The sequence below is a fragment of the Gossypium raimondii genome, chromosome 3 (assembly GCF_025698545.1).
Source record: "Gossypium raimondii isolate GPD5lz chromosome 3, ASM2569854v1, whole genome shotgun sequence".
Classification (NCBI taxonomy): Eukaryota; Viridiplantae; Streptophyta; class Magnoliopsida; order Malvales; family Malvaceae; genus Gossypium; species Gossypium raimondii.
The window spans coordinates 12,823,200-12,840,217 of NC_068567.1; the positions used below are offsets into that span (position 1 = coordinate 12,823,200).

Consider the following 17,018-nt stretch of genomic DNA (forward strand, 5'->3'; position numbering starts at 1 on the left):
ATTAGGCACAGGTGGGGGTGTGCTAAACATTGAAGAAAAATCATGTGGCTCAATCGACATCGACAAACTTGAATCGGAATGAGTGCCATAATGCCGTGGATACGGGCGGGAGTGCTGTACTGCGGTGGGTACAATCCAAATATATCAAACTCGTAATGGTATTCGCATAACAATGTGAATCCCCATGTGAATGTGATTGCTCGGGATCTGGCTCGGGCTTCGGCTCAAGCTCCGATTTGGGATCAGGCTTCGAATCAGGATCTGCTGCAGGCTCCGCCTTCATATCAGCCACTGGCTCGTATGCCCCAGGTCGCTTCATGTGCGGGGGAACCACAGTCAACTGCCCTCCATGTAGATATAGCTTTTCACAACTAGAGTATCATTGTATGTACTCGAATGATGATTGCAAATCAAAAGCCATAACCATCTGAGGTATTCAAGCTATCGGATTGTTCCGCAGCGCAACAAATCTCCGGTGCTTAACCCCCAAATTCAATTGCGATTTTCCTCTCTTGTTGATGCCATGAACCACCCCCAGATTGCATGGCAGATCCGGGATATATTGGACGCAACCAAACTGTCGTAGCACTCGATCCCCATGGTACCAATCGACTACATTGAAATTTATAATTGGTGCGTTAATGCAACACATATGTGAATGAACGTAGGCAGACGAGGGTATCATAGTTGCAATTTTCGGTCCACGATATGACATCCATATAAACTGCATGATTAATAACATGGTTATAATTTAACACGATGTGAGTAAGATATAGAAAGTAACATGTCACGAATATTAGAATAGCTTACCCCTTCCCTGGCATGTTGTTCGATCATCAGTCGGTATATCGGGACAGTGTACGACTTCCCGATACCTGGATAAATACTCCATCTACAAAAACAAATATAGTATGGTTGGTAACATCAGTCAATATAGTATCAATCAAAATTAATGACAAGTTATATTTTATCACCTGTTAACTAGTGGATAAACATATGGTTGGTGAGTAATCGATGCCAAAAATGGCATCCGATAAAGTGCCCAGGACTGCAACAATGTAAGGCATTCGCCCATGTGTACGACAGCAGGCTTTGTGGTCCGACAAAGCTCCTGATACAACACTGCCAGAACTGCGGAGCCCCAACTATATGAGCGAACATTGGTCAAATCAGCTAATAGAGGTAAGTCTATGATATGAACCTTGTTGTTGTTTGAATCGGACATCAGTACTCCCCCTATAATATGCATGATGTACACTCGAGCAGCGCACATCAACTCTCTTTCAGTGACATTAGCTGATAAGTGTCCAAATTTGCCTTTCAGCCATGTAAATTTCAAGCCCGTAAAATTTGACTCATCATCGATTGGCGAGTCTCCTAGTAGGCTATAACATAATGCAGCCAGCTCAGCAATGCACTTACTCCCGTTACGGGACTCCCGTCGATTGGGAGCCCAAGCTGCAGTGCAACATCCTCTAATGTCATTGTGCACTCCCCACACGGAAAATGAATAGTGTGGGTCTCCGGGCACCACCGCTCCACTAGTGCAGATATTAAATCGTACCGCAAGTCGAACGTCCGGATCAATGCTGCTGACCCGAATCCAGCTTGCTCCAAGTAGGGCATCAATCGTTCATCCGGGGGATATCCTATAGCATTCACCCGACCCCTTAATACGCAGTACGAGGCCTGATAGTGTTAATTACAGAAAATAAATATTAGGATAACATGATTTATTTCTATATATTAGGTATATCCTTTTTTAATAGAACCCGTGATTAAAAAATAATAATATATTACCATATTATTAGTCGCATCAGATATTTGAAGATCGTCGTTAATCAATTGAGCCATTGCGATGCCTGCAACTTCAAAAGAAATTTAGTAAAAAACCCTTATTTTGGCCATTTGTTTGTATTTTTCTTTTTTCTCGAATTTTATTACTTTCCAAAAATATACTATTTTCATATTTTATTATTTTATATTATTTTTACATTATGTTTGAAATGTATACATTTAGTGTGTTTTAAATAAATTTAGTAAAAACTCTTATTTCGCCATTTGTTCGTATTTTTCTTTTTCCGGATTTTATTACTTAAAAAATACTATTTTCATATTTTCATATTTTATATTATTTTACTACATTATGTTTGAAATGTATACATTTAGTGTGTTTTTAAATAAATTTAGTAAAAACCCTTATTTTGGCCCTTTGTTCGTATTTTCTTTTTTTCTGAATTTTATTACTTTAAAAATATATTATTTTCATATTTTATTAATTTATATTATTTTACTACATTATGTTTGAAATGTATACATATAGTGTGTTTTTAAATAAATTTAGTAAAAACCCTTATTTCAACCCTTTGTTCGTATTTTTCTTTTTCCTAATTTTATTACTTTCAAAAATAAACTATTTTTGTATTTTATTATTTTATATTATTTTATTACATTATGTTTGAAATGTATACATATAGTGTGTTTTTTAAATAAATTTAGTAAAAACCCTTATTTCGCCCTTTGTTCGTATTTTTCTTTTTCCGAATTTTATTACTTTCAAAAATATACTATTTTTGTATTTTATTATTTTATATTATTTTACTAAATTATGTTTGAAATGTATACATATAGTGTGTTTTTAAATAAATTTAATAAAAAACCTTTATTTCGCCCTTTGTTCGTATTTTTCTTTTTCCGAATTTTATTACTTTCAAAAATATACTATTTTTGTGTTTTATTATTTTATATTATTTTACTACATTATGTTTGAAATGTATACATTTAGTGTGTTTTTAAATAAATTTAGTAAAAAACCCTTATTTTGGCTTTTTTTTCGTATTTTTCTTTTTCCAATTTTATTACTTTCAAAAATTTTCTATTTTTTATTTTATTATTTTATATTATTTTACTACATTATGTTTGAAATGTATACATTTAGTGTGTTTTTTAAATAAATTTAGTAAAAACCCTTATTTTGGCCCTTCGTATTTTTCTTTTTTCCGGATTTTTTACTTTCAAAAATATACTATTTTCATATTTTATTTCTTTTCATATTTTATTTTTTCATAAATATATTTTTCAGTATTTTATTTTTAATGCTATTTTTGTAAAAAACTCATTACAACATGCTAAATAAATTTCATAAAAATATATCTAATCAAAATAGAATGTACATAACATGAGTTTTTACATGCTAAATAAATTTCATAAAAATTTATGCTAATTAAAATAATAAAACATATAATGTACATAACATGAGTTTTTTACACAAATTATACAAAAAATTAAAATAATACAAAAAAATTATCTTTTTTCTTTCTTTCTTTCTTTCTTTTTCCTTCCCTCCCTCTTCTTATTCTCCTTCTCTTTCTCTTTTTCCTGCGCCTCCTTCCTTCCTCTTCTTCTTCTCCTTTCCTTTTCTTTATTTTTTTCTTTCTTCCTTGGTAGAATGGGGGAACCAAGATAAGTGGTGGTGTCACTGTGGCGTGCCCTCCACTAGGGTCCTGTCACCTCACCCTTCAGCCTTTTTTTAACTGTTATATTTTGTATACCATTTTGGTAAATAAAAAAATTATACTATTTAGGTTTTTTTAATTTTTGGGTATTATTTTGGTAAAAAACCCGATGGTCTCTAAAAGGTTGAAAATCGTGCGTGAGGGGTTATAAATAGCTGTGAAGTAAATACATAGGTGGATTCCTCTCAATTTGTTTACTTCTCTCATCTTCTTCATCTTCCTTAGTTGTTCTGAAGAAGAGATAACTATGGAAGCTCTGCATGGAGCGATGATCACGAGGGTTTAAGTTGAAAAAGTAGGAAATCCAGTGAACTGGTAAGACTTTAAGTCCATTCGTGCTTGTAATTTTAAGAAGTAAAGTTAAGAAATTAGAGGACCTTTGAGGGGTTCTGCATGTTTCTGGAAAATTAAGTTTTTAAGCTGAAGATTCTAAGCTTAACTCATGATTTTGGTTGTTATGCTTAGCTGCTAGAAGGATGAAAGCTATGACACTCGAAAGAGCTAAGTTGATAAGGTGAAGAAGCATCAGATGAGTTTCTACACTCCATTTCTAGAATTTTGTATGGCTGGCATGATCTTGTAATGATGCACAAATTCTGCTTACTTTGAATGCTAATCACATATAGGATTGTTTGATATGTATAGAATCCACCACGTAGTTCTGTATACATGAAATAGTTAAAAATCCATATTTAAAGGAATAATGTACTCCATGTTAATTTATAAGTGAAATGCATGCATTCCATAATCATAAAAAAAAATTGATGGGATAGATAAAGATAGAAATTGGGAATGAAAATTTCTGTTAGATACCGCCTTATGATTTTGCAGTGTGCAAACCATGACGAGTGAAGCTCTGGGCCTTGCAGAGGGGACACTACGGTGTTCGAGCACAAGTGTTAGGAATGACGTAATGGAGGAATGGGCAGAGGTATAGGGAAATTGAAATTCCATTTTGATTTCACCATCTGAGATTATTGGGAAGAAACCGTCATGTGCGAAGCTCCGGGCCTTGTGGGAGAGACACTTTGGTGTTTGAGTATCAAGGTAGATATGAGATAAACCAATGTTGACAGTTATAAGGTTCTATAAAGTAACACCGCGACAGCGGTCAGCAGGCTATATAGGGTGACACTGCAACGGTATGGTCTTTCGGGATGACTCTTAAAAGAGGTTTAGGGTGTAAGACTACAGTTTGGCTATGGAAACCAATAGAGTCCGCCGAGACAATAAACATGAGAATTACGAGGTGTAAGACTATAGCTCGGCTATGACAACCAATGGAGTCTGCCAATACATTAAACATGAGACCTGATGGGTAAGACCAAAGCTCAGTTATGGAAGCTTGTAGAGTTCGCTAGGACATTAGACATGGGGTAGTCCACCAGGACAATAAATACGATTGAACAATCAGGACAATAATCACGAGAAATTTCACAAACCAAGAAAAATGGATTAGAATAAAAATGAAAGTATGGACACGCAATAGATAGTCAGCGGGTTGAAAGAATCCGCTAATGAATGGGAAATGTAATTGAAGTGGGAAAATACTACTAGAACAATAGTTGTGAAAGCCAGTAAGGCATATAGGTGATAAACCAACAAAAAACAGTCACGAGATGTGACGCACATGTGGTATTTGGTGTACATGCAACCTAAATAAGGTTTAACCGAGGATCGTAGATAAGAATCCGCCATCAAGAATCTCTAAAGGGTGTTCAAGAAACCTTGTATGCTAATGGCTGATCGAAAGTACGTAGGTTAGTTCATAAAAAAAAATGAGGGGTTAGTCAGAACCCAATAATAGAGAGAATTACCAAAAAGGAAAACATTGAGTAACAGATATGTCTGTGAAGACTAATTCTCTTTAAAGGAAAACTAGCGTAAAAGTATCATCCAAATGGCTAGTTTTGTAAGAAACCAAGATGTGAAAGGAATCATGAACTCAAGTGGTCACCCAGATGATGGTTTGCTGAGTAATGTAAGTCAAAACAGTCTATAGCAAACAAATATGTTTCCCCTAAAAAATAAGATACCGTAATTAGGACAGAATACAATGAAGTAATCTAAACAATATTGCAACCTGAGGGTGGGGTGGAAACAGTAAAGATGAACCTAGATAAAAACACCAATGTTCGTGGACCTTTCTAGTAGGCCTTATGAGTAGATAGATCTCATGGGCAGAATATCAGTGTATACACCAGAGCTATGGTGTGTTCATAATCTAAGATGAAATCAGAACGGTTAAGCATGGAAAGAGTTGAGAGGAGAAATGATACAAAAGGTAAATTGAGAAAAGACAGATAGAGGTTGAACTGAAGTTTGACACCCTAGGCAAACTGAGGTCGTCAAAACGAAATAGGGAATATTGCATTGGTTCTTTTCTATTTGAAACCCCTGCAAGATGGGGTATATTTTAGTGTAATGTAGTAAATGACTCACTAAGTTCATTGAACTTACCAAAGTGTTGGCCTGTGTTTTGCAGGATTCGTAGGATAATGAACTCAAGAGGAATCAAACTAGACCGTGTTGGATTAAAGAGCTCCGTTAAAGAAATGTCATGCACATAGGAAGGGGGTACCTTTAGAAACTTCGCCATAGGGGTGAAAATATTGTATCTATGTAGTTTCCTTAGAGTTCGGAGTTGAGATATTGAATATTTATTTTAAACTTAATATCTCGATTATAAAGATTTTTAAATAAATAAGTAATACAGTCTAATTTTAAAATAAGGAGGTCAAAACTTTTACGAACTCGATTAAGTTATGATGCCCTATACCAGAACTCGACGAATGGGTCGAGTAAGGGGTGTTACAAATTTAGTGGTACCAAAGCACGATTTAGTCGATCCTTTGGACCAAATAATTGGAGAGAGTACCCCTTATTACATGACGTTCGATTTGACTAAATCCCTCGAGTCTTTATTTTATTAAGTTATTATATGCTAAGTGCATATATGATTGCCTAAATTGGCGCACAGAAACGAGAGTAAAAGCAAACGACTAGGAAAATGGACATAAGGAAAATATAAGCAAATACATTGATTGAAAGTACAAGTTTTGGAGGAAAGAAATTTTATTAAAAGAAAGATACAATGAAAGTAAAGTATCGTTATTCATCGAGTGAGTTGCCACCTCAAAGGTGTCTTTGTCTCCTATGAGGGTAACACACTTATGACAATGTCATTGGACAAGCACTAAGTAGTTGCTTTCGTAATGGTATGTCATTAGGGAGAGCTTAGTCACGATACTCTATAATGGAATGATTTCGTGACTAAATGAGTTTATAATTAATAGGCGAAAAGCCAAAACTTAATTATAAATCATTTGAACCCTAATTACATATGTCCAATCAGTCACTCCACTAGCTTATTGAAACCAAAAATGAATTGTGTGTTAGAATATAAATGACCGAAATGAATTGGAAAAGAGAAATGAGAAACATTCAAGAATGGTTATGGTTTTCTTCAAAATGGAAAAATGAAATCATTTGGAAATGAATGTAGGTTTCAAAATAGAAATGATCCATTTATAATTCTATATGGATTACTTAAAAATGATAGGAAAAATGAGTTTATATTAATGGATTATTTTGAAGCTGAAAAATAAAAATAAACCATTCAGTCATAGTGAAATGTTGAGCTGTGAAATATTGAACATATTTTTTCGAGATTTTACCAATGGTAAAATGTCAAAATGTTATTAGGGATAAAATTATCAAAATTTTATTGTGGTAAAATAGGGATAATAAAATTGTTTCATATATAAATATTAAAGTTTATTTTGGGAAATAGAAAAATTGAATTGGGTTGGATCACTTTACAGAGTACTGGGTCAAAAAGGCCTAGGAAGTACTTATAATTAGACCTGATGTGAAACAGACCCACAAACTCCTCATGAACATAAAGAGGGTGACAACCCTAGTAGGAACATTAGGGCATGCCGTCCACCCTAGTCCTATGCTAAGTAGAATGTTATTTTTTTATTTGAAATAAACCACTGCAACTCAACAAGGGTTCTACATTCTCTTTCTATAAATAGATGGCATCGGTAGAGCTATTAACACAATTTTTAAGAGATTGTTATTTTGCGAAAAAATAGAGAGAATCTATTCTCTACTATTACATATATTTTTCAGGAATAACAATTCTATCAGTTTTTATAAGAAGAGAGAATTTTCGTTTTCACCTCAAAAGGAGAGAAAACCTTGCCATACAAATAAAATTATATTAAAGATAAATTTTCTAAGAAAGTAAAAAAGAACTTGAGATTCTGTTTAAGTTTTTCCCCCAAACTGCAAATAAAAAAGAAGCAATAGAAGATCAACTTTTTATGCTTGATCTTAAGTTCAATTTTGAATTGAGATTTATCAATATTAATTATAAATATGAAAGTACAATAAATGAGCTTATTAGGTTTGAGAACTATTTGAGTAATTAGAATATTTAAATTAGGTTCGTTTGACAGCTTGAACTCAAGATTAACAATTACAAAAAAATTTGAAGTTTTTAAGTCGAATCTAATAGTGAACATTGAGATCCAATCTCCTACTTGTATGATGAACCACTAGCGTGATCCAATGTCCTAACATTCTCTCTATGGAACTGTTATATATATAAGGTTCATCATTGAAGCTTACAATCAAATCTAGACACTATATGAAGCCTTGATTGCTACAATTGTGCCAAATGCTAAGGAGTCTAGTAGCATACTAGTTTAGTTTTAAAACTAGGAATAACTATAGGGTAAGTGAAGGGTAAGCAAACTTTCATGGATGGTAAGAAAATAAGGTTTATGATTACAGGTTTTCTCACATTGAATTTATCTGTTAGAACGCCTTAGAACTTCAAAAAGTTCACGACAACTCTTCTAAGAAGATGGCTGCACCGAACGATTATGCACAGATAGAATAATATGTCCAAAATAAAAGCAGCTTTAAATTAATACAAATTCAAGGCTAGAAACATAAACACAATTCTTCCTAATACAAATTCATTTTTGTATTTTGATTTGATAAACATTAATCAGAAAAATATTAAAAAAAATATTTTAATAATGTTAATATCTAACTGAGACATGAATAAGTTTTAGGTCTTGAATACTTACAGTAGAGGAGAATAGACCAAAGACAAATATAGAGGCAGTTGGTAGAGATAACGCTGTGTGGGTGGTCAGTCAAAGTTCAATGGAGAATAAAAATGTTAAATGGGGGAACAGACGAACAATAGCTATGAATGGATAGGAGACAATAAATCGAGGGTTCTCGATGGAGAAGAAATCATGCAGGAGAGACCTGATGAAGGGAGTTGACGGCTGAGGTGAATGAAAGTATAAAACAAGAGGATTTGCTTAAGTCGCCACAAAAACAGATCCATTCTTTTGCAATGCTTCCCATTCCTTAGAAAGCCCGGTGAAGAAGGGACAATGAAGTTTATTCTATCAGTATTTGCCTATTTGGGGGTAGAGGTGCTCATGGGCCGGGTGGCCCGGCCCGGCCCGACGGCCCGCCTGAAATATGGGAGGGTTTGGGTAAAAATATAGGCTCGAAATATGGGCTTGGGCAAAAAAACGAGGCCCGATTTAAAAATGGGCCGGGCCTCGGGCACAACTTTTTTGGCCCGGCCCGGCCCGAATATAATAAATATTTTTATTATTTTTTATTTTTTTAATTTTAAAATACTTTTAAAATACTTTTATTAAATTTTTTAAATTTTAAATTTTTTTTAAAATACTTCTTTAATTTTTTTTAATTTTAAAATATTTTTAAAATAATTTTTTTAATTTTTATTTTAATTTTTAAAATAAATTTTTGGTATTTATTTAAAAAACGGGCCGGGCCCGGGCTTATGATTTTTTTCTCGGGCCGGGCCTGGGCAAAATTCTAAGCCCATATTTCGGGCCGGGCCGGGCCTAGGACCCGGGCCAAAATTTTTTTCTGGGCCCGGCCCGAACCCGGCCCGGCCCGGCCCATGAGCACCTCTATTTGGGAGGTTTGATAATTGATTTAGGGATTTTGATTTGGGGGAAAATGGTGGAGCAAATAGACGGTAAAGTAAAAGGGTTTAAGAGGGACAAAATGTAAAATAATACGATAAGTTGAAACGACATAGTTTGAGTAAAACTAAATAATAATATAAATTTAAAATTTAAAATAATATAGTTTGGTATTCAGTTTATTTGAATTATTCAAGTTATTCGAATTTGAAAACTCAACTCGACTCCAACACGAAATTCGAAAAAAAAATTCAAGTTGATTTGATTAACTTGATTCGAATAATTCGAAATTCAAACTTTTTTCAATTTTTTTAGTCGAATTGAAATTTACTCACCCCTAGGTGAAGATAAGTGGGGAAAAAGTGAAAATAGAAGAGTTTTAATTGGTTATGAGTCTTGGTAACTGGAATTTGATTATGAGTTTTGACTTTAGTCAAACTTGAATTCTAACTTAATTAGAATTCTACCCTTTTCCTAATATATATCTCAAAAGCCTAATAGTTTCTTAATGATAATAATAATTATAATAATACACGTCACACACATGCCCTTAATCATACTAATTTGAAAACAAGTTGAATACAAAATTAGCCCTTTTAAAAGTTGAAAAGGCAAACCAAATTAAAATTAAAATTAATCTCAAAATTAAACTAAAAATTCAAAAAAGATCATGACCCATAAAATTACTAAAAATACAAAATTTGACATTTCTTTCAAATTTTACAAAATAATTTATTATGTTTAAAAAATTATCAAACTTATATCAATTCAACGCAAAATATGAAACTGAATTTTCGGGGCATTAATTACACGCAAGCTACTTAAGTTTGACTCAAAAAAATTCAAATTCGATAATGTAATTATCGAGTCAAGCTCGAGCTCGAGCTACCAGTCGAGTCGAATCTGAACTTAGTAATAGTTGACTTGAATGGCTTGCAAGCCTTATCAAACTTTTCATATTTTTATATTATTAAATTATGTCATTGTCACATTCCAAAAATCGGAACACCAATCGAACCCGTAGTGAAAGGTGTGTGTTCTTCACCAAGTGAATTGGGGCAAGCCGTGTGTTGGTTTACGGCCACACAGTCTCCTACACGAGAATGTGGACCACACGACCACCATACAACCATGTGCTATTGTTACGTGAGGGCACCTTCATCCTTCACACGACCAAGAACCTTCAACACGGCCTACCACATGGTCGTGTCCCTTCTATAGGGTTACTTTAGCATTTTTCACACGGCCACAACCTGTTACACGGTTGTATACCCCTTCCATATGACCTTTAGCCTCTCACACGGTTTGGCCACACGGCCATGTGACCCTAGTTTTATAGTTTTGCCCAGAATTTTTTGAATTGTGTAATTTAGTCTCTGTATAGTTCTTGAATTATTTTTAGAGTTTTATTTCTCTCAATTAAATCCCTAATAATATGTATATTTTGGAATCTATGATCTGAGTGACTGAATTATTATTGTTATATGCATGATATGTGAATGATTCATATCTACCGTCACTATATTTCTGATAAACTGTGTCGTTAATTCTGCCACTGTATTACTGATTGCATGTTTAGCATGCCTACTATCACTGATGAACCGAATACATGTTAAGCATGTCTATTGTTAATGAATAAATTTGTTATAAGCATGTCATATTGCATTGCATGGGGTAGGACGATATGAATGGAGGAAGAATTAACAGTTCATCTGTAACGACTAGTGGTTCATCCACAACGTACTAGCAGCTTGTCTGCAAACTTCTTTTTTTATCTAAAAATTTTGGTGGTTCATCCATAATTTTTATTACTGGCAGTTCATCTGCAACGACTAATGGTTTATCCATAACGTATTGGCAGCTTGTTTGTAAACTTTTTATTTGAAAATTCTAGTGGTTCATCCACAATTTTTATTACTGGCAGTTCATCTGCAATTACTAATGGTTTATCCACAACACAGTGTGTAGGGATGGATGAGTTATGGGGAACTCTTACTGTGGTGTGTAGCGAAGTTGGGTAGGATTTTCTCTGATAAATTGAAATTGCATCGCCATTCATAAGCATGTGCATGCATAAATGTGAATTCTAAAATATTATATTGATGTGTTGATCTAAAGAATTGATACTCGGAATCGCTATATGAGTGTGATTGTTTTGAAAATTTTTATTTTGTATGTTTCATCTACTGTTTGCATTGATTTTCTTGTGTATAGACTCACACTGAGCTTCTTAAGCTCACCCCATTTTTATTTCCATATTTACAGATAAACCAACAAGGTTAGGACATAGACTCGATATTCCGAGTGTCTTGGCTCGGATTAATATTTTTATTAAAAAATATTTAGATTTATTATTTGAAATTTCTGTTATTTAGAGATTGTATGGTTTATTTGAACTATGGCATGAGACTTAGGTTTTGGATTTATTTGGCATGCTTGACATGTACTTTGATTTTAGGACTGCTGAAATATGGAACCTGATTTAATTTTGCATGAAATCTGATTTTCATTAAAACTATGTTAAATATCACTTTTATGCTACATGACTATGTAAATGAGGTTTGAAATATATATATAAAACTAGAATTCAACTTGTGCAAAACAATCATTAAACTCAACCGGTTTTTGAAAAGATACTGTACCTTTTGAAAACGCACTAAGTTTTTCTACTAAAATAAACAAATGATTTAAAAATATTATTTTATAAACTCTGATAGTTTTACTGGGCTATTTCGGTGCCAATGTAATCTTCTGAATTCAGTCTTAACGTCTAGATCAGGTTGGGGAGGTTACAATCATTGCCCTTAATATATATTATCAACCCTAAGCTTAATTATCGAGCCGAGGTTGAGCTCGAGTTCAAATTTGAGTACAAACATTTGTAAATGAGCTTAATTGAGCTCAAGCTCAAGCAGCTCGATTATATCTAGAGTCGAGCTTGAGCTCAAGCTTGACAATATTTAGGTTTAACTTGACTCAGTTACACCCCTAATTGTCATAGAAAAGTGCTTGTTGAATCCTAAAGGATGCTTTGTAGGTTAATTATCCTTAGGGGCAATGTTATACATACCTAAATGCATTAGTACTCAAATTATCATTAAAAACAATGTTATACATGAAATAGGTGAACTCATAATGACTTTGTTTTCTTAGTAGATTTGGTTTGGAAAGATTGAAGTGAAGAGAATATATCTAGAAGAGGGAAATAGAGAATTATGAGGTTTGTTGTCCGATAAAATGTTTAACCTAACCTCGTTGCATGCGTATGTGTGACAATATCAAAATCATTTAATATTAAAAAGAACACATATTTTAACTAACAATTGTTGGGTGTAATAGCAGGGTACACTGTATTTTCAAGAGAAGATGTAAGTTTGAATCATGAAGACGACATTATTGAAAAGGGCGACCATCAACCTCAACATAAACCATAAAAAAGAAAAAAAAAGGTTTTAGGGGTGATGTTTGTATAAAAGTCTAAGTTGGTGCCCCAAAAGAAGTATTTATAATACATCTCAAAATTGAAGCATTGAAAATATGATTTATTCACAAAAGCCATTTAACCCTTACCGACATCCCACCTCATTAATTTATTTAGTGCACATATTAAAATTTCTTTTGTAAATCGCCATTTATTTTTTTAATTCGATGGATTACACTTTGGGGGTGAGAAAGACGAAAAGGATTGTGAAAATTGGTTGCCAGGAGAAAGATGTCTAATAAATTAGAAGACAAGAACTGAATTACACGATTTAAATTCGTCTAATAAAAGTTTTATCAACCACCCTTTTTTGCAATTAAAAAGAGATGCATGTTAGGCTAAGCTAGGCCTGATCCTTGGCTGCTGCTTCTTCTTCCTTTGTTCTCTTTGCTTCTTCATCAATGCTATTCTCTCCCATCCAAGATTCCACTTTTCCTTCCACTTCCTCTACCTGCATTTTTAAGTTTTAAGATTACACAGAAATATTAATGGTATAGATACGAAGCTATCGCATCATTCGTTTCAACATAATCAACACATTTAATAGATTAATACCAAAAAATAAGATATGTGCAGTTTCTGCCATTTAGTAGATAAAGAACATGAAGGTCCACCTACATATTTGAAATTACAATAAATTTACTTCTTTTTCACTTTGATTTTATTTTTATTTTTGGATTGTTTTGACTTTAAGCATTTAGATTTTAATAAATTTAATTTTGTGGGATGAAAAGTGATTCAAACAGCCACTATATATAAACTTTTAGAAAGTTATGTGTGTAAATAATGAAGTACACATGAGTTACAACATCAACGTTGTTAAAATTTTAATAGTTTAGTCAATTTTTCGTCTAAAAATAAGTAATTTGATTGAATTTTGAAGGTAGAGAGTTAAAGTGGTCAAAAAGGAATATGATCAAAGTGACAAAATGGGCAACTAGGGGCTAAAATTTTCATTATGTTTATATTTTTTTATTGAAGTACTTGGAGGTCCTGTATTATAGAGATTGAATCAAATTAGTCCTTCTATTATTAAGTGGATCAATTTAGTCCCTATACTATCACAAAGAATCAAATAAGTCCAAATTGTAACAAAATTAACATTTATTGTATAAAAATGTCTTGAATTTTTCCTTCAATTGCAATTCAATCCCAAACAAAAGATTTAATTTATAGAACTATAAAACTTTGAAATTACTAACTTTTTTAAACATTAAATATTAATTTTATTCCAATTTGACCTTATTTAGTTCTTTTTAATGGTATGAATTAAATTAATTCATTTAATAATAGAGAGACTAATTTGATTAGGTCTCTATAATTAAGAGATTTCTAGATACATTCACCTTTTTTCCTTTGTTACTAGGGTTTTCCTCAAGTCATTGAAACTAATAATATAATACTTACCAATTCTTAAACTATCCATAAACCTCACAATCCTCGAGTTGAAAACTGAACTAAAATTCAATCGCCTCCTATAAATATTATTTTAACGGTAAACTACATAGATAGTCACCTAACTTTTAAAAATTTTCATTTTAGACATTCAAAAGAAAAAAAAATCAAAATGGGCACTCACTTTACAAAATTTATTTATTTTGATCACTTTGGTTAAAATAACTAATTTTTTTCCACCTTGGATATTAATATCCGTTTTATTAATGCAAAATAACCAATGCCATGTTTGTAATTTTAATAAAATAAACAAATTTCATAAGGTGAGTATCCATTTGGTAAATATTTTTTTTAAGTGCCTAAAATAAAAGGTATCTCTAGTGATAAATTTTTTTTTCTTTTTGGAGGTATTATCTAGAATTTATGCTAGTGATAAAATATTAACTAACTTAATCCAATTGTTAATAATTAATTAAAAATGCTGAAAAGAAAAAGGGATTAGGTAAATAGCAATGAAAACAAAATACCTTGTCAATGAGATCCCCAGCTAAGCGTGCACCGTCAGCTGTATTTTGAGCCATATCTTCAACAAATTGAAGGGCATTTTTAAGTCTGCCTTCCGGCAGATGATTTCCGATATCATCCGCCACTTCCTCCACTTGTCCCGCCACTTTTTCCACAATATCCGTCACCTCTTCTGCTTTATCTATTATTGTTTCAACTTCGTCTGTACATATATACTACTTAACCTCAAAAATATGTTGATGAGATATGGAAATGCACTTTGAATAACTTATGATCCATACCTTTCAGTTTTAACAATGGCCCCCATTTGCTCCTCCAAAAGGGTAGGATTATACTCATCACAAGTCCCACAACCCATAGTTTCCTGCTCAAAAACTCACTCTCAAATACATCATTTCTTTCCTTGTTTATTTGTAAAAAAAAAAAAAGAAAAAAGAAAAAAAAAGGGCAAAATAATGGTAGATAAGACTAACCAGGAACCGGGATTTGAAGGTCCTGATCCAATACTGCAACACACGACCAGGTTGTTGACCCTGTCTGTATTTAGCAACCTAAGACCGATGCCCGGCGGTTGCAGATTGTGGTTCCGTAGAATCTGATGATTTTTGGCCTTGTGTATTGAATGGCTAAAACGTATAATGGGAGGCTGGAGTTTGCAGGAATATGGCATTTGAAGTTTGCATGGAAAGATGGATGCTGAAGTAGTCGCCATAAATGTCTGGGAATGAAATGAAGTAAAGGTATGTGAAAATGAGAAAAATTCAGAGAGGGTTTTGTTGAATAAATTATCGCGCGTAGGAATGGCAGCTAGAAACGATCAAAAGTATGCTTTAGGTGGGTTAGGAAGAAAGGTAAAATATTATAAATTTGATTAAAGTCAATGAACCCTAGTCCTGGTTAAGGCCATATGTTGAATTTCCTTACAAGTTTCCTCCTAATTGCTATTTCTAGTTCGTTTGTTTGATTTTCTTCAAGGAATAACGTCTTTTAATTTATTGGAATTTGTCAAATATCATATCTAAATGCACTACAAGTTATCATCAACCTATCAACTTGTATTGTAGATCCGGTCGGGGATGAATTTTTTATTTTTCTTAAAAACAATATTCACAAATAAAATTCAGATACGAGTGTAGAACTAAAATGATTTTACAATTTTACATGATTTTTTATACTATCAATTTTTTTTTACATTTATTTATATATTTAATTTTTTTCACTACACACTCGTTGTATCTTCAATCCGCTTGTGAAAAACTCCCGAGATAATTATAAATTAGTCATTTCCCACCAAATTGACACCATTTTTATATTCTAAGCCCAACTAGTTTCAATAGATGGGTTTTCCGATTTAGGCCTACTTTAACAAAATTCTCGTATCAATTCAATCAATAATGTTGTTTTGACCAATAAAAAAACCAAAAGAAGCTTCAACCAGTTTGATCCATGTTTTGGATTTTTTTAAAAATTTGGCCCAACTGCTCAAACCCATTAAAGATTAAAATGGTTCAAACCCAATAAAGTTGTTTTTTATTTTGATTTTTAAAAAAAAAATAATGTTTGTTGTTTGATGTAGTGTAAAGCATTCTTTTGTCCACCTTTAGCTGATATTCTGATATAATGTCTTCTTTGATTTACATCTTGTAAATTATAATTGGATTTTACTTTTTTTAACAAAATGGAGATATGTTAAAGTCAAGAATCTAATTGTTCAAACATAATTGAATTACATTAATTATGTTTTTTAATTATCATTTGGATTTGAATTATATAAAAGATTTATTTATTTATTATTTGGGTACTATTAAATAGCTTATTGAATTAAAAATAATCATCTTATTAATTCGACCATCGAATCATAATTATATATTTATATTATTAATTTTTATGTATAAATTTATATTTTAAATACAAAACATTATTCCTTTATAATAAATTTACAAATTCTAAATTTATTAAAATAAAATTACCATTAAGATGAAATAACTTTTTTTGAAGACAATTTTAAAAATATGTCTTATTTGAAAAATTGAAGTTGATTGGCATAACATATATGGTTAACATTATTAATTTATTCAATTACTATTGCAATTAATATAATAAATTATC

General features: G+C 32.3%; 1 protein-coding gene across 1 annotated transcript; it reads right to left on the reverse strand.

Moving 5' to 3' along the window:
* Nucleotides 1–13,206: 13,206 nt before the first annotated feature.
* LOC105797227 (uncharacterized) lies at nt 13,207–15,853 on the reverse strand. Its single transcript, XM_012627175.2, has 4 exons — nt 15,383–15,853; nt 15,191–15,273; nt 14,912–15,111; nt 13,207–13,440 (listed from the first exon to the last, which is right to left on the reverse strand). Exons 1-4 carry the CDS (start codon nt 15,619–15,621, stop codon nt 13,333–13,335), a joined length of 630 nt encoding a protein of 209 aa, XP_012482629.1. The 5' UTR covers nt 15,622–15,853; the 3' UTR covers nt 13,207–13,332.
* Between the last annotated feature and the right edge of the window lie 1,165 nt (nt 15,854–17,018).